The 26,869-nt window shown below is 40.8% G+C and overlaps 1 protein-coding gene across 1 annotated transcript in view; it reads right to left on the reverse strand.

Annotated features, from left to right (window-relative positions):
• Nucleotides 1-26,668, reverse strand: part of LOC127956149 (uncharacterized) — a 59,802-nt gene extending 33,134 nt beyond the window's left edge. Inside the window, exons 1-3 of the mRNA XM_052553884.1 lie at nt 26,546-26,668; nt 14,356-14,454; nt 14,120-14,273 (exon numbers count right to left, since the gene is read on the reverse strand). Of these exons, the coding sequence (XP_052409844.1) occupies nt 14,120-14,273; nt 14,356-14,413 (212 nt within the window). The 5' untranslated portion in view covers nt 14,414-14,454; nt 26,546-26,668. The remainder of the gene's footprint in view (nt 1-14,119; nt 14,274-14,355; nt 14,455-26,545) is intronic.
• Nucleotides 26,669-26,869: the final 201 nt, after the last annotated feature.

Here is a 26,869-nt window from a genome sequence, read left to right on the forward strand (position 1 = left end):
ATATATATATATATATACACGGATTAAAAAAATATATATTTTCATTCTGGTTTGCTCTTAGCAAAAATAAATAAATAAAATCCTTCAAGTTCCATTTGAGGAATGAAATGAGAACAGTCCAGCGTTAAGACCGCACTAACAGCAATAATTCTTATTAACTGCTATTGTTCTTGATTTTTCAAACTGTCTCCAATTATGCCTTAACTGTGTGAGCAAAAATTGAGTATGCTATATTTCAGCTGTTTTGTGCACTGGTACCTCATATTCATTGTAAACAGCTCAGTTCAGCATGAGCAGCGGTCTACTGTGGCATATTTTTGCTCTTTATAATATTTTTCCGTCGATACTGAAACACACGTGAACCACAAAGCCTATTTTACCTAATAAATATTAGTTTAGCTGCAAATACGCAACATCACGAATATGGAAACATTTGGATGTGTCCAGAATGAGAGAGGTAAACCCAGGTAAGCTAAGTGGATATACTGTATATCAATTTATTTTATTTACTTATTTCGTGTTTATCCCATTTTTTTTTCATTGCATACGAAAATTTAAGAATAAAAATATCCTCCTACCCCCTAAAAATTAGTACCTTCCTCTGGCGTTGCTAATTCCTCTGTTCATGGTAACATGCAATCAAGGTCTTCTGTTATATAGGCTATATTTAATATTCACTGTGGCATTTTCAACCCGTTTAAACTTAAAATTCAATGAGATTTTAAATTCAGTTTAATAGTATAAAAACGCATTAAATTGCTTCAATTATTTCAATTATTAAATTAACCTTAAAAATGTGTTGTCATGACTTTTTCATCGTATTTTTTTTTTTTACATTCTGATAACGAGCTGTATTCGTTTTCCTTTATTTATTATTATTTTTGTTTTAGTTTATTGAAAATAAATTGGCTAAAATAGAAGCAGACACGTTTAAATTAAAACAATCACAAAAACATGACTAGTCTTGAGGGAAATATAGGTTTTATTATTTTTATAAATCGCAGATCTCACAGACGAACGTCTTAATATGATCTCACATTAGAAATGTTTGGTGAGATAAGATGTGCACGATAACATTAAGCAAATCTCTTCGCCATCGTCACTCTTTATTATTAAGCAGGGCCCTTATTCATAAAGAATTTTAATGCAAAAAGTAGCTCCTAGTGACAAAATTCTAAGAAAATTCTTAGAAATGTGGGCGTTTACTCTTAAAATTAAAGAAAAAATCCTAGTAAAGAAAAAAGTAATTCAGAAAGCATCTTAACCCTTAAAAGAGGTCTTAAGGTCAAACTTGTTAGGAGCACAGACGAGGACTTTTAAGAGGCTTAAGAGTTTCTTTAGCAGAGGAGAAAATGGCAGAAAGACGAAGAGGCAGAAGAAATGTGTTGCAGACAATGGACGACAGTGAGTTAATAAGAAGCTATAGATTAGATCGTGAAGGGATCATGTTTGTGACTTATCTTATTAGAGACGTGCTAACATCTCCGACACAGCGCAGAAATGCCATAGCACCAGAAATTAAAGTAATCACTACATTACGATATTTGGCAACTGGGAAAATGCAACAATGCAATAGTGATGATTTGGGTCTGTCACAACCTTCTGTAAGCAGAGTGATCACACAAACAATTACAGCACTTTCAGAACATCTTATTGTGTCGCAGTTCATTTAATTTCCACTGGACGTTCCCACCTTGCAGGCTCAAAAAACTGCATTTATGAATATAGCAGGCTTATAGGTGCGCACAAGCAGGGGGAATGAAACGTTAATAGTTTGTGCTATACGCTCCCATGTCTGCTTCTTGTCCCTTGCTGTGACACCCGGCCTGAATTTTCCTTTAAGAATGGCCTTGTGTTCATCCACTAACTGGGCTTAAACACTTAAACACTGTTCCTCTGTCCAGTTTGGCTTTCTCGCCCTTCTTGGTTTTGATTCCGTGTTTGATCAATTAAAACCAACATTCAAACCGCCACTTAAATAGGACAGCAATCACTGTAATTGGAAAGAGTGGAACAATTTTTATCATTCTAAACCAATCAAATACCTTATAGGAAATTACAAGCATGGTAAATAAAAAAAGGATTTATATACACACATAAAATGTGTGTGTGTGTGTGTGTGTATGTGAGAGAGAGAGAGAGAGAGAGAACGGTCAAATAGGAAAAATTATGCATGTAAATTCAACCAACCAATCACGGTCTTCAAAAGATTGTGTCATACATAGCAACAGGGTCAACCCCACCTCCTCACTAAGATGAAAGTTTTTGTCTTTTCCTTACTCAGAGTTGCTCTCAGATCGTACTGAATCGCTCTTAAGCTAAGACTCTTACGTAAAACTTTTTAAGCTAAATTAAGAGTTTTCTGAGAGGATTCTTAGAATCTTTATGAATACGGGCCTAGGAGTTTACGTTAATGCGTGCGCGTGCACCGGGCTCGTTGTGGTGTGTTTGTGTGTGTGTGTGACTGACAGACAGCTCCCGCGGCGTGCATGAGAGATCTCACAGACAAACGTCTTAATATAATTACACATTAGAAATGTTTGGTGAGATAAGATGTGCACGATAACATTATTAGGCAAAAATACATAGTACATAATTTTTCCCTTGTTCCAGTACCGAAAGCAGAACCGATAGCATCAGATCTTACTGATTTGGTCTTTCATAATTTAGCCCCGGGTCCAGTTTAATACCGGGTTTCGGTACACATCCCTACTTATACCTGACTTATATTTTTTCCTCTAGCGTGTAAAAAAAAAAAAAAAAACATGCAGCAAACAGAGAATAGGTGATGAATCCATTAAAATTCTATACTTCAGAGCAGAGCCTGGGCCTAATATAGGCTATCCAGGGTTTTTTCTTTTTCATTGCATCTGAAAATGACTTGATCAGCCTCCCGCGATGGTCAGCTGTGGACGATTTAAAAATGTTTGATATAAAGGTTGCTGTCCCATTTCATACAGGAATTGTTCATTTAAAAAAAAATAGAATTATATTGTTAGTTCTAATTATATTATTAACACAAGTTAATTTAGACTATTTAACGTGCACTGTGACATCTTATCATTTTTTACTTATAAACTCCTTGAGAATTTAAAGTTAGTTTAATAGTATTTAAATTAAAGTTTAAAAATAGGTTTTAACTGCTAAATACCAACAACCATACTGCATGTGAAGAAATAAAATGCATACGTTTCATAACATTTCATTATTCATAAAATGCATAACGTTTCTGGTGTTTGGATTTGTACTTCAATATAATGAGCTCTAAGTAGCCCTAGACTAGTTTCTCTCTCTCTCTCTCTCTCTCTCTCTCTCTAACAGCATTAGCTCAATGAAATACGTCTTCCTTCCGTTAGAATGAATGTTTTCTTGCTTGCTAAATGTTCGGCTCATGATCAATAAGTTGTATTCGCCTCAATCTGATTCAGTAAAGTCAAACCGCAGACAGTGAAGCCTCGGAGACCCGCGCTGTGAGGCAGGAACAGAGGATTCCGCTTGGTCTTAAAGCCTTCCCCAAACATCTACGACAACAAATAACAATGATTTTCTTTAAAATAATTATTAATTATTGACTGATGATTTGTTATTATCATTATGGTCTTGTGAAAATGATAATATGTGCTGCGAGAATATAATGAATAAATTGAAAAATGTATTTGTCATTTGAATATTGATTTTAAAATCTATTTAAATCATAAATCTGATTTTAATTTTTTAGGCCATATGCTTTTGCTCAGCACTAAAAGCAAGTAAAGAAGGCTCCCCTTAAAATCACTTATGTTGTCAGTTAATGAAGCTCCTTTTTACATTGTGTGTATTTTGTTGATTATAATGAGAGAACTTGAGTTTAATCGTGAGGACTTATCAATCCGTCCATTCTTTTGAGTTTCAAAGATTTAATTGTGCAGGTTTAATTTTATTCGTTTCTTGTTTTAGGCTAATTAGGCATAAATAATGGGAACGAAATTATACACTGCTTCATGTTTAAACATGCAACAATTTCTTAATCATTTTACAGACAAATGTTTTTTCCCCAATAAGTTAAAGGACAGGTAACGAATAACAAAAATGCATGTTGTTTTATTAAAGGAAAAAATATATTTATATTGAAAATATAAATTAAAATATAGGCATAATATATGAAAATATTGACATTTTGCATATTAATCCATGTAGCCAACCCCCCTAAAATAGGCTTCCACTTTTAATGCTCTTATGCAAAGTAAACCACTTTTAATTCATATTTTAATACCATGTAGATTAGAGAAAATATAATCACAGGTTCAGGCACAGGCTTGACATTTATCCTGCTTGAATTTGTTCTAAGAAATGCACATGGTAAACATAAATAAATAAATACCAAACTTTCGTCTGCGTTTTACAGTGAAGACAGACAGACACGTGACGCACCATTCCTGCAGCCACGTGCGCGCTTGCGCTCACCTCATGTTTGCGGCTAACTGCAAATGATCAGAACTGATGGACAACTCTACCCGGGAAAAGACAACAGTAGTCCGGCGCCGAGATAAGAAAAAGAAAAAAGCCCAACATGAGGCCCGTGCATCACTTTTAGGTAGCCTATGTTTATAATCCTGTTAAACTTTTTTGGATTTGATAACATTAAGTAAATAACGTGTTTTAGTAATATCACCGCTGCATCTGCCTTGATATTCTCTGAGTTTCCATGTTCCCTTCAGAAAATTAACCATTATTTTAATACGAAAAAAAAAACATGGTTCTTGTAGCAACGGTAACTACAGATTAACCATGGCTTTGATACTTTAAATCGCTTCAAATATTTTACGAAGCATTCAGATAATATTTTTGTGGTAATAAAAACAGACCTAAGCTAACATAGACCTTTTAAAATGCTATAAAATGCGTTATAAAAAACAACGAGGCAATAATGATTGGTTAATTAATAATAATTGAATAACACTGTTAAAATACATAATGTAATACAAAATAAATTATGTACATCAAATAGGCTATTATTACAAATGCCTACAAAGAGCACTAAAAGTCCTGATAATTGCAGTTTTAACACTTATAAGATGACCAAATCCTTGTTTAATATTGACCAAACAATTAATTCAAATATCCACTTTATCTTTAATTTGTGGCCACCTTTTTGTGATAGAAAAGTTACCCTCTAGAATTTCCTCTAGAATTTTCTCTAGAATTAAATCACAACCCTTACAAAGACTAATCCTTGGTTTTATTTAAGTTAAATTGTCTTTTGTGTCATTTCTGAATGCTTGACACAATAAAATCAATCAGACAACTGTATTAGTAAAATCATTGTCATAGGCAACTGTATATCTACAATTGTAATTATAAAAAAATACAATTGAATTACAATGTAGTTTTTTACTTTTATGTTTTATTAAAGTTATATTCTGACCCCTATAGTAGGTGATGTTATTTTTATTTTTCTTAACTTCCATAATAATTTTGGAAGGGGGCACAACAATACAATTCTGCTTAGGGCACCCATTTGGCCAGCAGCGGCCCTGGTGACGAGTGACGACGACATGCTAAACCAGACACGTTTAACATTTGCATTCAACAAAAATCATTCAAGAAGTGTATTTTGTCAGGTAATTATGACATTTAACCAATGTTTGAGATATGTGAAACACTTTTTTACTGAAATGTTTAACAGTATTAATCTCAGTAATAATGTGTTATTTAAAAAAAAGACTAAAATTTTTTACTAAAACTAGACTAAAATTAAAAGACTTTTACTCGACTTAAACTTGACCAAGATACCTTGAGTTTTCTTTTGACTAAAACTAGACTAAAATGACGAGACTTTTAGTCGACTTAAACTTGACTAACAAAAAAAGATATGTGAATGACTAAATATGACTAAAACTAAAAAGAACATTTGGCACAAGACTAAGACTAAATTAAAAATAGGTGATGAAATTAACACTGCCTCGAAGCGTCATTAAATTCCTATTTTAGATTTTTAATTCGTAAAATGCACTATACGTGCAGAGGTCTGATTAACACGGACCATTGTTCAATGTTCAGGAAGCACACCAAAGCACGTGATACATTTTGAATTTAGTTGGCCGAATGGCGGAGAGTAAAGATGTCCATAAACGGCAGAGAATGTCTAAAGTTTGGGATCATTACATTGTACTAAAAAAAGAAGAGAACAAGGTGCAATGTGTCTACTGCAAAGTAGACCTGGCATTCCACAGCAGTACGACTTCAATGATTCAGCATCTGAACCCGAAAACATCCACTCCATGCTGTTTCACCAAGCGTCGCTGAAACAAGGTAACGTAGCCTAAGCTGATTTTAATCCCATACTGTATTTTTAGGGGTTTGATTAGATATGATGTTTAGCTTTGATGTTTTTAAGTAGTAAATGTATTCACTTTCAATTGCAAGAGAGTATAGCCTAAAAAAAGAACTCCTTCACACACACACACACACACATGCATACACCCTCGTCTCTCTCACGCACCAGTCAGAACAATAGCTGCAATGCATCACATATGCTTTAACTTTTATGTAGCCATGCAACAATAATTTCAGCACGCATTCACTGTATACACTGGGACATGATGTTGTGACGTGATTTTTCGAATGGATGCTTCACCTACATTGCACCGCAATGCAAGTGATGCAAGCCAAAGGCAGCGTTCTATTGAAAATGAATGTATGCATTTCTAAGTGCTGAGCATGTGGATATGTTGCGTTTCTCCATTGCAACTAATAAGCTGTTGTAGAATCTGAAATCTCTCTCTCTTTTTCTCACACACACACACACACACACACACACACTCACTCAAACACACACACACTCACTCTCTACCTCATCTAGATACATTTTGATGTTTGTTTTGAGATTACAGCTGAAAAAGTTTGATTCTTTTTTTTTCTTTTTTTCTTTTTATACATTCATTGTGTACCTGTTTGGCTTGAAATTTTATATTCATTTATTTATGTTCTCAGGTGGGTAATTTGTAGAAGGTGCAATCCTTTTTTGTATTGTTGTATTAAGACAAAACTAAGTCCAAATGGCCTTTACTATTTAAGTTTGTTTTCATAGTTTTACATGTTATACATGTTTTACAGTAAGTTGACTTAACTGTATTGTTATATAATTGTTGGCACTGGCACTTTTAAACACAAAATGGGTAAAAATTGCAATAAATAGGCTTAGTTTTGGAGCCAAATGTTGGAGTTGGAATGCTTGATCATTTTACAGCCACATTATTTTTGTTATGCATTATTTGCTTTGGTTCTTTAAAAGCACACAAAACATTTATCCGATTAATCGATTAAGTGCAAGTGATCAGTATCATCCATATCAATACTATCAAGCACCATATCACATTCAGCTGAAAAATTATTATTGTCAAACAAAAAATAATTCAACTCATTTGCTTTTTCCAGTTCATCTACAACATGCAAAGATTTCTTAGTAAGTTGCATATTGGTGGCTATTTTCATCGAGTCCCATAATTTTCAAAGAGTTTATAGTTTGTAGGTTTTGCTCTATTAAGCCCCTGTGATGTTCCTTTGCTTCTTGGAGTTTCTGGTTCCTCTTCAGGAACTCGAGCTGCGTCGAGAACGATTGGGGAACGCCCCCAGCGTGGCGTCTCTGAATCATGTGTGTAATCAGTCCAATGGATGGGCGAGACGTCATAGGCGGGTGACGTCAGAGACCAGGAAGCATAAAAGCCGGAGAAACACAGCCGGCACCAGCCTTTCTGTCTTCAGCAAGCGCTCTCTGTGTGTCTGTATTGTTCAAGAAACTTTACGTTTGTGAGTCTTATTTAGTGTTGTTTGTCATCCCAAGTATGCCAAAAGCACCCTCCAAGACCAAACACAAAATGGGCGAAGGCAAGCAGCGTTTCAGACTGTGTGTTCCTCCCTGTCCTCGCTATATCTCAGGCGGGGATACACACAGTTTGTGCGTTGTTTGCCTGGGAGCGGAGCATGCAGAGTCGGCTCTCGAGAGAGCCCGCAGTGCGAGTGGCTTGCCCTGCATGTTCTCCGTTCCCGGAGGGCTCTCTTCACCGAGGGAGCCTTCGCTAGTGTTCCCCGCGGCGCTGGTCCCGCTTCTGCCGAGGCGGAGCGGCGATCTCGCTCGTGGGGTTCGCAGTTGGATTTGGCAGAGGGAATGGAGACTGGCGAGTCCCTATCTTCTTCCTCACCTGCCAGATCCAGCGCCCGCTCTCAGGGATCGGAAGCGCGCTCCGGCGCTACTTCTCCCCGGGGAGCGGGCTCGGCGCTTCATCTATCTTCCTCCGAGGAGGTTGATGTGGTGAACGTCGCTGAGGATTCGCCCCCTCAATCGCCCCAGTATGAGGAGCTTTTGGAGGTGGTTACTCGTGCTGTTGCCAAGTTAAACATCGAATGGCCAGCCGAGAAAAAGGCTGAACCGCAGAAAAGTAAACTTGATGAGCGTTTTCTGCGAACTAAGCCGCCACCTCCGCGCCGAAGCCTGCCTTTTTTTCCCGATTTGCACGCCGAGGTGTGTAAATCGTGGGAAAAACCCTTCTCGGCCCGCGTCTTCATCCCTGCTTCTGATCACTACGGCAGCGTAGCTGGGATGAATGAGCGCGGTTATAAGGCGATGCCCCGGGTTGAACAGACGCTCGCGAGCTATCTGTCTCCCGGCGCGACATCGTCATTAAAGGCTCCGGCGCTGCCCTCCAAGCCGCTGCGCACAACATCAGCGCTGGTGGGCAAGGGGTACTCGGCAGCGGGTCAGGCTGGTGCGTGTCTGCACACCATGGCGGTGTTACAGGCGTACCAAGCCGATCTGCTGAGAGATTTAGATGAGCAGGAGCACGTGAGATCTGACGATATTACGGAGCTCAGGAGGACCGCTGATTTGTCTCTACGCGCTACCAAAGAGACCGCTCGTGCTATTGGGCGGTCCATGGCAGCAATGGTAGCAGCAGAGAGACATTTGTGGCTCACCCTGTCTGACATGAAAGAAAAGGACAGGGTTTGTCTCATGGACGCCCCGCTTGTGTCCTCGGGCCTGTTCGGCGACGCTGTTAATTCTGTCGTCGACAGGTACCAGGAGGCTCGCAAGCAGGCGGCGGCGTTCCAGCGGTTCCTCCCACGTCGCTCTCTAAATCCGGAGGCTGCCGGGCGGGGGCAGCCTTCGCCGAGTACCAGCTTCTCATACAGGGAGGCACAAAAACAGAGTGTTGCCTCACGTGCTCCTCCAGCTAAGCAGAGCCGTAGGTCCAGACGACGCTCTGGATCGCTCTGGAAAGTCTAAGCCAGATCTGTGGACCGTACTTAAGGCTAAGAGGTCTTCGGCCAATAAGCCCTGACGCCACTGGCCCGGGGCTTATGAGGGCAGTCCCCTCTGTGGTGCAGCGGGTTACACCGCATTACACGGTGTCTGTCTCACCTCAGTGCCCTCAGGAGATCGTTTTGCCAACCCTGCCGGAGTTACAGGGCGCAGCGGTCTCCCGCGAGCACCACGCCCAGTTACCGCCCAGAAACGTAGCGGTGCTGAGTGGCTCGCAGCCTCCGCGGAGGTCTCTAGAGCGGTTAGTTTGGTTGTCTCCTGCCGGTCCGCCGTTACAGGGCACCGAGCTAGCCGTTCTGATTACACCAGAGGTCAGTCTCGAGAGACTGACTCCCTTAGTAGATTATTTAGCAGCGTGGAAACTACTGCCAAAAGTATCTCAATGGGTCCTGCACACTGTAGAAAGAGGCTACACGATTCAGTTTGGTTCTCCTCCGCCTCGATTCAATGGGGTTTCACCCACGCTGGTGGGTCCCGAGCAGGCTCTGGTTATGGAACAGGAAGTGCACGCTCTTCTGAGGAAGGAGGCCATCGAGGTGGTCCCTCCTCACGACAGGGAGTCAGGGTTCTACAGCCGGTACTTCATTGTTCCAAAGAAGGATGGGGGCTTGCGTCCCATTTTAGATCTGCGGTTAGTGAACCGCTCAGTCAAGCGACTGAAGTTCAGGATGCTCACACTCAAACAGGTTGTGTCTCAGATCAGGTCCGAGGACTGGTTTGTCACGATAGATCTAAAAGATGCATATTTCCATATCTCCATCCTTCCCCTACACAGGAAGTTTCTGAGGTTTGCTTTCGGGGGCGAAGCGTACCAATATCGAGTACTTCCCTTTGGCCTTGCACTCTCACCCCGCACTTTCACTAAGTGTGTGGATGCAGCCCTGGCTCCGCTACGACTCCAGGGCATCCGCATACTGAACTATATCGACGATTGGTTGATCTTAGCTCAATCAGAGCAGATGGCGGTTCGGCATCGAGATGTCGTTCTCGCCCACATGAGAGAGCTGGGGTTCAGACTGAACTCCAAGAAAAGTGTGCTTTCTCCAGTACAGAGAACCACTTATCTGGGCGTGGTGTGGGATTCGACCACGATGCAGGCACGCATGTCACCTGCTCGGATCGAGTCGATCCTCGCCGCAGTCGCGAGAGTGAGAGAAGGCCAGTCACTCACTGTCAAGCGGTTTCAAAAATTGCTGGGTCTGATGGCAGCTGCGTCCAACGTGATACCTCTTGGCCTGCTGTACATGAGACCCCTACAAGACCAAGCAGTTCTCCCCGAGGGGAAACCCACTTCGCATGATCAAGGTCACGCGGCGCTGCCTACGTGCCTTGGATATGTGGAGGAAGCCTTGGTTCTTGTCTCAAGGCCCGGTGTTGGGAGCTCCTTGTCGCCGCGTGATGCTAGCGACGGACGCGTCCCTCACCGGCTGGGGTGCGGTCATGAGTGGCCACCCTGCCCGCGGTCTGTGGAGTTGTCGCCATCTGACATGGCACATCAATTGCCTAGAGATGCTAGCGGTCTATCGAGCATTGAAATATTTCCTCCCAGACCTGAGAGGTCACCATGTGTTGGTGCGCACCGACAACACAGCGGTGGTCTCTTACATCAACCACCAAGGAAGTCTGCACTCACGCCATCTAAACAAACTAGCGTACCAGATCCTTGTGTGGGCCCAGGACAAATTTCTCTCGCTCAGAGCGGTTCACATTCCTGGGCATATGAATATGGGAGCAGACATCCTGTCAAGGCAGGGGCCGAGGCCCGGGGAATGGCGGCTTCACACCGAGGTGGTGAAGCAGATTTGGAGAGTTTTTGGCCAGGCTCAGGTGGACCTGTTTGCGACTCGAGTGACATCGCACTGTCCCCTCTGGTTCTCTCTGACTCATCCAGCTCCACTGGGGCTGGACGCCATGGTACAGATGTGGCCGAGGCTTCGTCTGTACGCCTTTCCCCCGATTGCTCTGCTCCCGGGAGTTCTGGAGAGAGTGCGCCGGGACGGAGTCCGGCTGCTGTTAGTAGCCCCGTTCTGGCCGGGACGAGTATGGTTCTCGGACCTGATTTCCCTCCTAGACGGCTCTCCCTGGGAGATTCCCGTCAGGAGGGATCTCCTCTCACAGGCGGAGGGCACCATAGTCCACCCTCGCCCGGAGCTGTGGAAGTTATGGGTGTGGCCCCTGAGGGGAAACTACGAGGAAACTGTATGCCTTGAGGTGGAAACTTTTCACTTCTTGGTGCGGAGACCGCCAGCTCGACCCAGTTAACTGCCCGATTGGTACAGTGCTGGAGTTCCTGCAGGCCCGTTTCTCCGCAGGGTTGACCCACTCGACCCTGAAGGTCTACGTGGCGGCCATTGCGGCCTACCATGCCCCTCTCGGTGGCCAGTCAGTGGGCAGACACCTTCTTGTTACACGTTTCCTCCACGGTGCGCTGAGGCTGAGGCCTCCAGTACGTTCTCGTGTCCCCACATGGGACCTGGCCGTGGTGTTAGAAGCTCTCTGTAGGCCGCCCTTCGAGCCTATTGAGGAGATCTCCGATCGCCTTCTCTCTATTAAAACTGTCTTCTTGTTGGCGATTTCTTCTCTCAAGAGAGTTGGGGACCTGCAGGCCCTCTCTGTGGCCCCTTCTTATATAGACTTTGCGCCCGGTCTGGCTAAAGCTTTCCTTTACCCTCGTGTGGGGTATGTCCCTAAGGTTCCCTCCTCTACACCACAGCCTGTTGTACTCCAGGCCTTCAGTCCTCCTCCCTTCAGGGAGCCAGACCAGAAGAAGCTTAATTGTATGTGTCCAGTGCGAGCATTGGACACATACATCCACAGAGCTGCCCTGTGGAGAAGGGCGGACCAGTTGTTTGTTTGTTATGGTCCCCCTAAAAGAGGTCTTCCTGCTACTAAACAGACCCTCAGCCGGTGGATAGTAGTTGCTATTTCTCTTGCATATGAGTCCTCTGACCTCCCCTCCCCCCTGGGGGTCAAGGCTCACTCCACTAGAAGTGTGGGGGCCTCCAAGGCCTTCCTAGCAGGTGTCTTTATGCATGATATCTGCGAGGCTGCGGGGTGGTCCACGCCCTTGACCTTTGTAAGATTTTACGGTCTAGATTTACGAGCCGCTCCAGGCCTCTCTATTCTCTCGTCCTAGTTGTGCAGTTTCCCACACTGGCAGAGATTCGTAAGTCTGGCAGCGTGGGCATTCTCGTTCCCCAATCGTTCTCGACGCAACTTGAGTTCCTGAAGAGGAACGTCTAAGGTTACGTATGTAACCCTGGTTCCTCGAAGGAACGAGACGCTGCGTCGCAGTGCCACACTTCCGGCATCTCTGGCCGGCACTTGCTTCATCCTTTGAGGCTGGTGCCGGCTGTGTTTCTCCGGCTTTTATGCTTCCTGGTCTCTGACGTCACCCGCCTATGACGTCTCGCCCATCCATTGGACTGATTACACACATGATTCAGAGACGCCACGCTTGGGGCGTTCCCCAATCGTTCTCGACGCAGCGTCTCGTTCCTTCGAGGAACCAGGGTTACATACGTAACCTTAGACGTTTTTTACAGTTTTAAGTTAGTGATCTCTGATCTGAAATGCCAGTTTTTTCCTATTAATACGGTCCTTCACCTCCTTTGTGATATAAGGATTGTTGTTGGGGTAAACTTTTATTTTCCATTTTGAAATCACAGTATCAACACAGAATTTTTTGTATTCTGTGGTAGTTACTGTGGCATTATCCTGGCTTAGCTCCTTAGAGAAAATATTCCAGTCTGTGCATAAAAAACAGCCTTTCAGTGTTTGAAAGTGAAAGTGACATGACATTCAGCCAAGTATGGTGACCCATACTCAGAATTTGTGCTCTGCATTTAACCCATTCAAAGTGCACACACACAGAGCAGTTAACACACACACACACACACACACACATTCAGCCAAGTATGGTGACCCATACTCAGAATTTGTGCTCTGCATTTAACCCATTCAAAGTGCACACACACAGAGCAGTTAACACACACACACACACACAACACACACCAGGAGCAGTGGGCAGCCATTTATGCTGCAGTGCCAGGGAGCAGTTGGGGGTGCTGTCTTCTGTACATTAATTATTTTTACCAAGGATTTACAACTCGTTAAAGCTGTTATAGGAATCAGATGAACAATATTATGGTCAGAGTTAGACAAGGTCGGTTTAGCTATGACTGTATATGTATGTTTTTAATTTCCATAGCATTTGTCCAAAGTCCTATTCTTTCTGGTATCACATTTAATATATTGTTCAAAACCTGGAAGTGCAGTGTTTAAATTACAATGATTAAAATCTCCAATGATGAAAATGGGTGCATTTGGGGTGTGCTGTAATTGTTCATAAACACAATTTGCCACAATTTTTTTTTTTGGTCTGTGTGTTGTTGTCTCTGTGTACTGGAAGCTTATGTCACTAAAACAAATTCCTTGTATGCGTAAGCATACTTGGCAATAAAGCTCTTTCTGATTCTGATTCTGTGTCGCAGCTCGTGAGGCATTACTGTTGGGTGGTACATAAACAGAGCACATAAGGATGTTACCAAACTCATGTGGTAGATAGAATGGCCTGAGACTTGCACATAACAGTTCTACGTCAGGGTTACAGATTTTCTCCCAAACTGTGTGCTGTATGCACCACTTGTCATTTATGTACAAGGAGAACCAACCCCCTTTGCTTTTTCCCAACAGCTGTCAGCCGACAGACAGATTTATAAACACCCATATATAAATTAATTTTTGACCATTTTTGATCTTGGCAAATATAATTGAACATAATAAGTCCTTTTAATGATGACGGATAAATAGAAGTCTTACCCATCAATAAGTGCTGCCTTTGCTGTGTATGTCTTCCCTGCTTTACTCTCATCTGCATCATACCATTGAGACAGATTAAACCTGTCATTTGGTATCTGAACTGCACAGTTCTCTCCATGGAGGAGGACTCTCCAGAAGTTTTCAAGTCCCTCACCTAAATTAGGTGAGAACATACAATGTAAATATAATTTAGGCCAAAATCATAACATGAAACACTGTAAATTGATAAGAATTACCTCCAGGAAAATGGCATCCAATGCCAACTACAGCGATTTCTGCATCATCCTCAATCATGTTTCATGTTCCGTGGGTGCAAATACTTTGGATTTTACAATCTATAGAGAGCAAAAATGAACATTGAGGCAGTTAACTAAATATTCATGGCATTTTAAATATTTTGCCTTTTTTCTTCTTGATACTTTTGTGAAAAGAAGTGTGCTTAATTGTATTAAAAGTGTACTTTTGTGTACTTCAAATCTTAAAAGTATACTTTTAAAAAAATGCACTTGCAGATAACATAATTTAAATTAAAGGCCAAATAAGTGTACTTAAAGAGAGTCTTTCCTAATTTTTAAACCTTGTTTCTGCGAATGTGAGACATAGATCTTATCAATAGTGGGAAGATCACAACCAATAATTTTCAAAGCAGCTCGAGTTATGTTACTAATCTGACTTCTCTGCTGAGCTGCTGAAAAAGTCAGCAAGCTTTCAATGACAGCTCTATGAAAATTCAACATACCAACTTTAGATGCACCAAACTTTTTAAACTGTCTTAAGAAATAAGCCTTTAACCCTCTGGAGTCTAAGGGTATTTTTGGGTCCTGGAGAAGTTTTGTCATGCCCTGATATTTGTGCTTTTTTCAGTTTCTTATAAATATCTAAATGGGTAAAGTCTAATATCACTGTAATCAGCACAAACTGGGCTATAATAATATGTGAAATGCATGCATGTACATGATTGTATTTTTGAGGAAAAAAATGTTATGCATGGTTAGTAAAAAACTAAAAATGTTAAGTCACCTGAATAAGGCAATAAAACACATACATAAAATTGGTTGCCGGAAAAGTTGAGAACTGGAGCTTGTAGCCTAGAATTTTTCTTTCTAAATTATGTGAAAATCATCTTGTTTACTCATTCACAGAAAACAATATATTGATTTAAATTTTCTAAGACACTTTTTGTTGGTAAAAGTCATATGCGAGTAGGCGTCAACTATCATGAATATCATTGTGATTTACACCAGAGAAGACAAAGGCCCGCATAATGAGCTGCATAATGAGCCTCTCATTCAATTGTGCCACTCTGAGGGAGGACTTACAAGAAAGAATGTGAGAACAAAATAAAAGTATATAATTTTATGTTTGCAGTTTATTAAGAATATATTTAATTATCCCACAACATAATTTAATATCCACTTGGGGGAGCAGTTAAACATTTTATTAGGAACAATCAAAGCTTACTTTCAAACAAATTTTTTGGCATCCTTACTCCAGTCACACAATCCTTCAGAAATCCTTTTAACAATCTTATTTTCTACCAAATAAACCCCATTTATCATCATCATCATCATCATCATCATCATTATTATTAATGTTGAAAAGAGCTGAGAATATTTTTCAGGTTTTCTTAGGGGGAATAAATCGAAAGAACTGCATTGTTTTTACATTTGTTAGAGTTATCTCTATTTGTCACATTTATATTATTTACAGCAAGCTTTTGAATGGTATAGTATTGTATATTGTTATTGAAACTTCATAATGTTTCACTTGATTATACATTTAGTCAGGAATTATAGTTTGGAAAAAGTATTTGGAAAAAGTCTGACTAGTAAAATGTTTACACGTTATGTGAAAACTAGTACAAATAAATAAAAAGAGACTTACTCATGTTTATGATCTCTGCTGAATAAAGTGCTTCATTCTTTTTTCTGAGGAAATCCATTTTTCAAATCCTCAACCACATCACATCTTTTTGGGGTGAATTATGTCTTATTCCTCTCATCGCGAAGCAAACAGTAAAATAAAATAAAAACTTGAAGAACAGTCTCGCTGCTTTTTCTTCTGTGTGGGCGTATGCAAGCCGCGCGCTTCAGTTTGAATCTGAATAGAGCCTTAAGCGCGGGGGCGTGGTCACATTAGATATAATGAGCGGAGATATGAAAAACAGACATTGCGTTGTTTTCATATGGATTACTTTATCTCAGAATATTTGTTTTCGGCAGCACTTGTTTAGTTTAAAAGTAGACATTTCAGGCTTTCTATAGATATCTCTCTCATGTCTCTTCGTTGAGTATTCACGGAGTTACAGTTCATTTTAATGACGTGTTTGTACATGACGATCAGCGGAGACAATGACTGCAGACAGCGCACTTTGTTTGTTATCTTTAATTTATAAGTGCACAAAGGTTCTTTGTTATTATGTCTGTATCCAAAAAAAACTAGACCCTTTACAGATTGATGTATTGCTCTTATCTGTACGATTAAAACTGAGAGTGTAATTTAAGTTCTTTTCGGGGTTATCAGGAGAAAATGACTCAAAACGCATATATGCGTTAATCGACTCGAAAGGGTTAATGGGATTTTTAAATAATACCTTGCGGTTGTCATCCAATTTTAATGTTGCAGAGGTGGTAGTGATGGTAGAGACATTTTCAATGTCCTGACCTTTAATAGTCAATGACAAAACAGCATTTGTCCTCCACTGGAATTCAAACACCATTTCCTTTGTTTTTAGGACTTTAATGTTAATTAAAAATTAGCAATTAATTATTTTGATATTCCGTAAGACATCTGTTCATCTTTGGAATGCAAATTAAGATATTTTGATGAATTTTGAGAGCTCTCAGACCCTGCATAGACAGCAAGGACATTACCACGATCAAGACACAAAAACATAGCAAGAACATCGGTAAAATAGTGCATGTAACATGAGTGGTTCAACCGTAATTTTATTTAAGTTACAAAAATACTTTTGTGCGAAAATAAAACAAAACTAACAACTTTATTAAACAATTCTCCTCCACATCACCCTAGCGGCATTTTGAAAAGTACCATGATGCAAGCGCGTGCTCTTCACTGAATGTAAATAATGTACGCGTATGCTGCTGCTTATGTTGAACACGTATGCTGGGCCTCGTTTATGAGGAGAGGACAGCATGGACATGCATCGCTTACGTTTACAGGAGTCACATTTTTGTTTTCTTTGTGCACCAAAAGAGTAGGCACCAACCACTGTAGCTGACAACCAGACCTTCTGACCGCATACGTAAAGTGCGGGCTTAGCACGGTGACGGTCCACTGGTGCCTTGTTCCTGTCACCAGTCCGAGTGAGGGCTTCTCTGGTGACCCTCCACGTACGGAGGCATCTCTGAATAAACAAGTGCACGGATGGAACAACGGCATCAGATTCATGGGAGGGGAATAATGGTGGCTGGTAGCCTAAACAGCACTGAAAGGGAGACAAACCCGTAGATGAGACCAGGAGGGAGTTATGAGCATACTCCACCATAGTTAATCTGGAACTCCAAGATGATGGTTCTGCGGACGCCACACAATGCAAGACTCTCTCCAGATCCTGGTTAGCATGCTCAGCCTGACCGTTTGTCTGCGGGTGATACCAGGAGGAAAGACTCGCAGTCACCCCCAGCTGTCGACAGAACTCTGCCCAAAACTTAGACACAAATTGGGGACCCCTGTCAGAAACCATGTACGCTGGGAGGCCATGAATACGGAAAACGTGATCCAGGATAATAGTCGCTGTCTCCCTCGCTGAGGGCAATTTGGGGAGGGGTAAAAAATGTGCGGCCTTCGAGAACCTGTCCACCACAGTAAGGACTACTGTGTTGCCGATAGACGGAGGTAGGCCTGTGACGAAGTCCATAGCTATGTGTGACCAGGTTCTCAAAGAACATGCCGACACGAACTGACGAGCGTCCCGCACAATGGAAGGCCAGAAGTGTTGCTTGATTAAACTACAGGTACGAGTCGCTCCTGGGTGGCAAGCTAGTACAGACAAATGACTCCACTGTAGGACGTTAGTTCGGACCGATTCTGGAACAAACAACAGGCTCTCCGGGCAACCCGCGGTAACATTGTTACATTGCGCAAAGCTGAGCGGACTCTGGACTCCACCCCCCAGGTGACCATTGCTACTACCCGATCGGGGGGCAGAATGGTCACCGGAAGGATGGATCTTGGTTCAGCCTCAAAGATCCGTGAAAGAGCGTCAGGCTTACCATTCTTGGACCTCAGACGGTAGGAGATGTTAAAATTGAACCGACTGAAGAATAGTGAATTCAGTCGTTTAGCGGTGCAAATATATTCTAGGTTCTTATGATCAGTCCAAACTAAAAAAGGGACCTCCGCGCCCTCTAACCAGTGATGCCACTCCTCTAGCGCTAACTTAACAGCCAGTAACTTCCTATTCCCGATGTCGTTATTCCGTCCCGAGGGGGTTAAACGATGAGAAAAAAATGCTTAGGGATGAACTCTGACATCCGAAGGTGACCTCTGAGACAAAATTGCCCACCTCTGACGCATCCACCTCCACAATGAACTGAAGAGACGGATCGGGAGTTACAAGAATGGGAGCCAAAATAAAGCGACTCTTAAAATGAGAGAATGCAGCCTGAGCCTGTGGCTACCAACAGAAACGTCTATAAGTCGAGGTGAGATCAGTCAGAGGAGAGGTTACCTGGCTAAAATTCTGAATGTACCGCCTGTAAAAATTGGCAAACCCCAGAAATCGCTGGACCGCTCTACGACTATCTGGGGTGGGCCAATCAGCAACTGCTTTTACCTTGGCAGGGTCCATTCGGATTCCTTCAGGTGAAAGAATAAATCCCAGTAAAGGAACCGACTGTGGGTGAAACTCGCACTTCTCCACATTGGCGAATAAACGATTCTCAAGCAGCCGCTGGAGTACTCGCCTGACGTGTTGGACATGGTCGCGCTTGTTCTGGGAGAAGATCAGGATGTCATCGAGATAAACAAATACAAACTGGTCGACCATGTCTCTAAGCACATCATTGATAAGTGCCTGGAAGACCGCCGGGGAGTTAGAAAGTCCAAAGGGCATGACCAAATACTCACAGTGCCCCGTGGGGGTGTTAAATGCGGTCTTCCATTCGTCCCCTTCCCTAATCCGAACTAGGTGATAAGCATTGCGAAGGTCCAACTTCATAAAGATGGTCGCCCCCTGCAAGAGCTCGAAGGCCGATGACATCAACGGCAAAGGATAACGATTCTTGACCGTCATGTCATTCAAGCCCCGATAATCTATACAGGGACGGAGCGATCCATCCTTCTTCCCCACGAAGAAGAACCCCGCCCAAGCCGGAGAGGAAGAGGGCCGGATGATTCCAGCTGCCTGAGAATCATTGATGTACTTCTCCATGGCCTCCCTCTCAGGCCCGGAAAGAGAGTAAAGACGCCCCCTCTGCTCACTGACAGTTTATCAGTATCCCTCCACCATCTCATCTCCTCACTTTGATTTTAATAATCTCTTATTGGATGTAAATAACACAATCCAAAATACAATGCAATCTAGTTCTAGATTATTTCTATCACCAACAAGGGTTAATACTCTTGGTTCGGGCCAAAATTACTAAATACGCATAATCTTTACTCTATTTAATTTGATGTGTAAGCGTGAACTCGTGAATTCTAAATGGTGGAAGGGAGGAGGGTGTGACAGGGGCGCCTCCAACGTACATTTTGCCTAGGTCCTCCAAATGTCTAGAACCGGCCCTGCGAGGAGCGAGTTTGAGACAGAGACGTGCTGCCAAAAAGAGTATGAGCTTAGCGGAGTGATTCTGACTGGAGCGAGGAGCGAGTCTGTGACAGAGACGTGCTGCCGAACAGAGTATGAGCTTAGCGGAGTGATTCTGACTGGAGCGAGGAGCGAGTCTGTGACAGACACGTGCTGCCGAGCAGAGTATATGAGCAGAGCAGAATGATTCTGACTGGAGCGAGGAGCGAGTCTGAGACAGACATGTGCTGCCAAACAGAATATGAGCAGAGCGGAGTGATTCTGACTGGAGCGAGGAGCGAGTCTGACACAGAGAGGTGCTGCCGAGCAGAGTATGAGCAAAGAATGAGCAGAATGATTCTGACTGGAGCGAGGAGCGAGTCTAACACAGACGTGCTGCCGAACAGAGTATGAGCAGAGCGGAGTGATTCTGACTGGAGCGTAGGGCTGCACGATTCTGGATAAATTGAGAATCACGATTTTTTGATCTCATATAGAGATCACGATTCTCCTACGATTCTTCATTATTATTATTACTGTTAACATTATCATTATCACAAGTATATAAATTAATTATTTTATTTTGCAAGGATTCTTTAAATTGATCAAGTGTGACAAAGACATTTATAACAAAATATTTCTATTACACACAATTATTGTTCTTCTGAACTTTCTATCAAAGAAACCTGAAAAAAATCTACTCATCTGTTTTCAACATAATAATAATAATAATAATAATAATGTTTTTTTCAACGGCAAAACAGCATATTAGAATGATTTCTAAAGATCATGTGACACTGAAGACTGGAGTAATGATGCTGAAAATACAGCTGCACATCACAGAAATAAATTACATTTTAAAATACATTCAAGTGAAAGCAGTTATTTTAAATGGTAAAAATATTTCAAAACTTTACTGTTTTTGCTGTACTTTGGATCAGATAAATATAGTTTGGTGAGCAGAAGAGACTTTAAAAAAACATTACACATCTTATGGTTCAAAAACTTTTGACTGGTAGTGTATATATAATATATTTAAAACCCCAGTTTTTTTAATATTAGAATGATGAAAAAGTTGTTTAGATCACTGATTCAACGACTCACTCATAAACCTACTACACTTGTTTCATTTCTGGATGAATCAGCGTTTTTGAACGATTCTCTTGAATGAAAAATTAATTCATTGACAAATAAATTAAGACACTTGTCGCCACCTATTGGTGAAACAATGCAATCGACACAAACGTTATTTAAAGCGCAGTACTTTCAAAAGGGGATTTGTTATATTTTGATCGCTGCCATATAGACATCAATGTTTATATTAAAACTATAAACTTTATCCCAGTATTTCTGTGATAATATAAATGACTGTAAGACAGATATAATACTGTGTAGTTGAAAAGACTGTTTGTGAAGATGTTTCTTAACCAAACATGGTAAGAGCTCTCTCTGTGTCAGCGGCAGTGCACGCACGGATTTGAATGATCCAGTAAGACTTTGTCAAAGGTTTAACAGACTCGGGGAATCGTTGTCTTTTAGAAATGAGATCGAGAGGGTGTCTGAATCGAGATCGCGATCTTTTAATGATTAATCGTGCAGCTCTACTGAAGCGAGGAGCGAGTCTAACACAGATGTGCTGTCGAGCAGAGTATGAGCGGAGCGGAGTGATTGTGACTGGAGCGAGGAGCGAGTCTGACACAGAGACGTGCTGCCGAACAGAGTATGAGCAGAGCGGAGTGATTCTGACTGGAGCGAGTGGCGCGATCCGACAAAAGACAACAGAACCCAGTTATGCTGTTTACACTGGACAAAATCCCCATCAGTGAACTGATCCTTGTTCTGTTCATGACGAAATGTACTGACACTGCGTTCATATGATTTGACACTGTAGTGTGATGTCATCAAGTTTAGACACACTTTTAGTGCAGTGGGGCGCACAGACAACTCTCGCATCTGGTGACATAGACAGTGTCTGCTCTATTTACAAATTTAGTTACATAAGAAAAAAAAAACTAAATCAGCGGCATAATGAGATGGAAAAATAGACTAGAACAGCGGTCCCCAACCTTTTTAGCACCAAGGACCGGTTTAATGTCAGACAATATTTTCACAGACAGTGTTGTTTTGTTAATAAACAGTGTTGTTTTGTTAACATTAAAATTATATTACACAAAACTGAAACATGAATGAAAAATTTTCCAAATCGCAAACAAAATCACATTTCCTGCTCATATGTTTTTTTTTTTTTGTGTGTGCTTTTTGTCTTATCCCCTTTGCTCTCGTTTCAACATTCTACGCTTACGTTTCTTAAAGTTGCGGTTTGAATTTCATGTAAAGGAGTCGTGGCCTAATGGTTAGAGAGTCGGACTCCCAATTGAAAGGTTGTGAGTTCGAGTCCCGGGCTGGCAGGAATTGTGGGTGGGGGGAGTGCATGTACAGTTCTCTCTCCACCTTCAATACCACGACTTAGGTGCCCTTGAGCAAGGCACTGAACCACCAGCTGCTCCCCGGGCGCCGCAGCATAAATGGCTGCCCACTGCTCCGGGTGTGTGCTCACAGTGTGTGTGTGTGTGTTCACTGCTCTGTGTGTGTGTACTTCGTATTGGTTAAATGCAGAGCACAAATTCTGAGTATGGGTCACCATACTTGGCTGAATGTCACGTCACTTTAAAAAATAAAAAAATAAATAAAAAAATCAGGACAGGCTTCAGCGTCACCATTGGCCCGCAAGTTCTAGATTGACAGCTGCTCCTCTAGCCAATCAGTCCAAGGGGAAGTTGACTTCACTCCAATGCGACTCATGGCAGGTGTGTGAAGATGGAAAACCAGCGTCAGCAGACAAATCCCGGATGATCTCAGGTAATTAGCCATAAATATTTTGTTAGTGGGTGACAGAAACATTCCCTTTTTGTGTTACAATATTTTCTGCAAGCTCTACGTAGTGCGAGTAGGCCGATATCTAGCCTGTTAACACGTGTCTTGTTAGTTTGGTTTAGTGAGCAATACTTTATATTTTAGGCAGTTGGGCTGCACGACAAATCAAACGCGATATTCAATTTATCTTGTCAGTAAAGCCGGTTGTGTAATCAGCGGTAAATCTCCATCACCTGCGCGCTTTCACATGGAGCAGCATTAGCTTTTGACTTGAAGCAGCTGCACAGAATGATCACTGTATGACATTAAAGTACAGCGCGAGCGATAAGAGAGCACACAGATCCAATGCATTCGAATCGCTTGTGTGGTACTTTGATGTCATACAGTGATCATTCTGTGCAGCGCTGCTTCAAGTCAAACGCTAATGCTGCTCGATGTGAAAGCATGCAGGTGATGGAGATTTGCCGCTGATTACACAACCGGCTTTACTTACAAGATGCACATTAAATATCACACAAAGGGAATGTTTCTGTCACCCACTAACACAATATTTAAGACTAATTACCTGAGATCTGACTCAGGTAACTGACTCTGCTTATCCATCTTCACACTAGAGCAGGGATCCTCAAATCTAGACCTCGAGATCCACTTTCCAGTAGAGTTTAGATCTAACCCTAATCAAACACCTTTGCATGCTAATCAATGCCAATCAATGCATTTGGGATCATTAGAAAATCACAGGCAGGTGACTTTGATCAGGGCTGGAGTTAAACTCTGCAGTGCATTGGACCTCCAGGTTAAGATTTGAGGAAGGGGCACTAGAGGCTGACATTGATTGGAACAAAATCACTATTAATCACGTGATTGGGACGGGACAGGAATAAATGTTGGCGGGACCTGGAATCGTAATAAGATTTTGATCCCTAACTTTCTACACAAATATAGACTACCTTTTAAATAAATAAAGTGTAAACTGTAGGCTTATATTTTACTTTCAGTTGTACTCACCCTGTGTCTTTATGCTCTCCTCCTGTTTGCGTTGGTGTGGTTGGTAAAGGACAGATCGTTAACGGCTGGTCTATGTGGTAATACAGTAGCCTACATCGGGCAGTACATCCAAAAGCCCACCTATCATTCATAGACCTCAAATATAGCTTTTCATCTAAAAGATGTATGTAGTAATAACTTTACATGGCCGCTCAATCTAATGTTAACCTACAGAAATATGCGCTATTGAAGTGTGTGTGGAAACTGGACAGCAGGACAGATGGAGGCACCAGTGCTCTCACTTGCTCTTAAAATACTCCGTCATTTTTGGTCATACAAATAAAAGTAAAAAACCTTTCGAATCCGCATACGTTTATTTGTTTGCACTAAACGATGTGCTTCTGTAAAATAATTAAAGAAAACAAGATGCTGTTTCTGTCGTCTTGGTCATGTCAACATGAGCGAGAAACTCCATGTATGAAAAATAAATCTATAGAAAGTGCCATTCTCAGAGTGCAATGTCTATGCTCAAATGAAAAAAATAAAATAGAAAACGTGTGTTAGCATGGATGATTTACATAAAAAAAATCTACATTTTCAATTTTTATTTAACTAAAGTGGGCATGCTGTGATATTTGCAGTATTTTTTCACTGTAACTGACAGATTCCGGCCCGAAAAAATAAATAAATACAACATGGGAGTGGGAGAGAACGTGAGTAATTCCAGTTATTTTTTCATGGGATTGATCCACTCCCATGTCACCGTCAACCTGTACTTCACACACCTGCCACAGCAGCCACGAGTCACATTGGAGTGACGTCAACACCCCCTTGGACTGATTGGCTAGAGGCGCAGCTGTCAATCTAGAACTTGTGGGCCAATGGTGACGCTGAAGCTTGTCTTGATTTACATGAAACTCAAACTGCAACTTTTAGAAATACAAGCACAGAACATGGAAACAAAAGCAAAGGGGAAAAGTCCACAAGCACACACAAAAATAACATATGAGCAGGAATCCTGATTTTGTTTGAGATTTGGAAAATTTTGGATTCATGTTTTAGTTTTGTGCAATATAATTTTAAATGCTTTTACATTTTTGATTTATGCTTATTATTTTTCGATCCATGACTGAGCTGTTTATTATTTTAAAAAAATTGCATTTATTTTTCGGTTTTGTGCATTATTATTTTACACGTGTTTTTAAATATTTGATCTTTGCTTATTATTTTTTGTTCTGTGACTGCGATACATTTGGCAGGAGTCTAATCCCATAGCCCCGGCTTTTATTTGAGGAATCACGGTAATGTATAAAAACGATATTATAACAACATTCAAAACTTCAGACACCTCTAGAAATAATGCTGCCCCCCCCCCCCCCCTTGCATTTAAAGAGTGAGATGTACCTTTTCTGCTTGTGTTTGTAAAATCCAATATTTTTTTTTACTTATCTGAAGATATTCATTCATAACAGATCAGTACACTTTTGTTACTGGAGGTACAATGTGGAGACACAGACCAGTACTGAAGAGGTGATGTTAGAAGTTTTTAATGAATTCTTGACCAGTCAGCTCACCCTGATCACACATGACATGCTAAAAGTGCTATATTAAGTCAGGATCCCTATGGATTTTAACTGCTTTTAATCTTTTCTATTTGCAAGTAATATACATTTACAGACCCCCCTCTAATAATCATATATTTTACAGGTAACAAACCAAAGGATGAGGACAGTAGCTTTTCTGTGCCAGTCGTGGTACATACAGGAACATCATTCATGAAGATGTGTGAGAGAAGCTTTTAAATCAAGATGAGAAAGAAAATGAAGGTACCTTTCTTCATTTTCATTGATTTTGGGATATTTATCTATATTTGGGTAATTGATAAAGCTATGTTTTATTCCATGTAAAGTCATTTAAGTATTTTAAATTACAACTTCATTGCCAGAGTTATAACTAGAAATATAATTTATTATTAAATAATAGTAGACATGCAAATGACAATGAACTATGTTGTAGTTCACATTTAATTGCTTGCTCAGAAGTACACATTTACAATATTTCAAAATACATATAAAATATACTGAATCCCCACTTAAGTGGTACAAAAATATCACTCAAAAGTTCAATTAATTGCATTTAGTGTAATTGTAAACTGTAAGATATTTGAATTTATTTAATTACAAATAATATGCATTTAGGTGGAAAACATATTTAATTCACACTTAAGAGTATTTTTAACAACTATCAAGTGGTTTTTAAAAAAAGTCACTCAAAAGTTCACCTTATTGCATTTTAAATAACTTATAAATGTAATACATTGGAAATTAGTTACAAATACAATGTACTTAAATGGTAAAAACATTACATTTAATTTGCACTTAAGGGTGTTCTTTTAAAGTATATACTTTCCACAATGAGTACACTTTATAAAAGTATAATTTAGTGCTCTTTTTTCACAAGAATATATTTCTTTCGAGCAGAATTTTTTAAAATAATTTTTAGCCAGGGACCTCTGGTTTAGTGATGTACAAAATGAACTATTACCAGAAAACAAAACAAAAAAGTCCTGTATAATGCAGAAACAATATGAGAATCTAATAAAATATGGAATCAAACTTGAAATATATTTAAGATTTTAAAAAGTAGAAATAGATTTCACTGTATATGAAATATATTTTTACGTTTTTATATTTATTGTTCTAAGAATATTTTAAGCTTTCTGTAATTGTTAAATTGTTTTTCTTTTCTTTCTTTCTTTTTTTAGCTCTGAGAATGTTAAAAAAAATAAAGCAAATGAAATGAAGAAACTGACTTACCTGGATACTCATGCTAAATCTTGTCTTGTTGAATATGATTACATGAGGCTCAGTCTACCCAATATTTATGAAGTAAAAGTTGATGATTGATTAGTATTGGCTATTTCAGCTAGAAATCATTACCTGTTCAGGGTTTTTGAAGAAGACTTCCTGTAACCTCTTGAAATCATTTCTTAAGGAAATCCCTATGAGTGGAATCAGTCTCTTTATGTAAGATAGTCACAGCCAGCAGCTGGTTTGCCCTTGAGAGCCACCAGAGGGCAATCTTCTGAAATGTTCTGAACTTTGCTTGCATTGGATTCTTTCTCCCATCATCCTTTGTCT

This window comes from Carassius gibelio, chromosome B4 (assembly GCF_023724105.1).
Source record: "Carassius gibelio isolate Cgi1373 ecotype wild population from Czech Republic chromosome B4, carGib1.2-hapl.c, whole genome shotgun sequence".
NCBI classification, from domain to species: Eukaryota; Metazoa; Chordata; class Actinopteri; order Cypriniformes; family Cyprinidae; genus Carassius; species Carassius gibelio.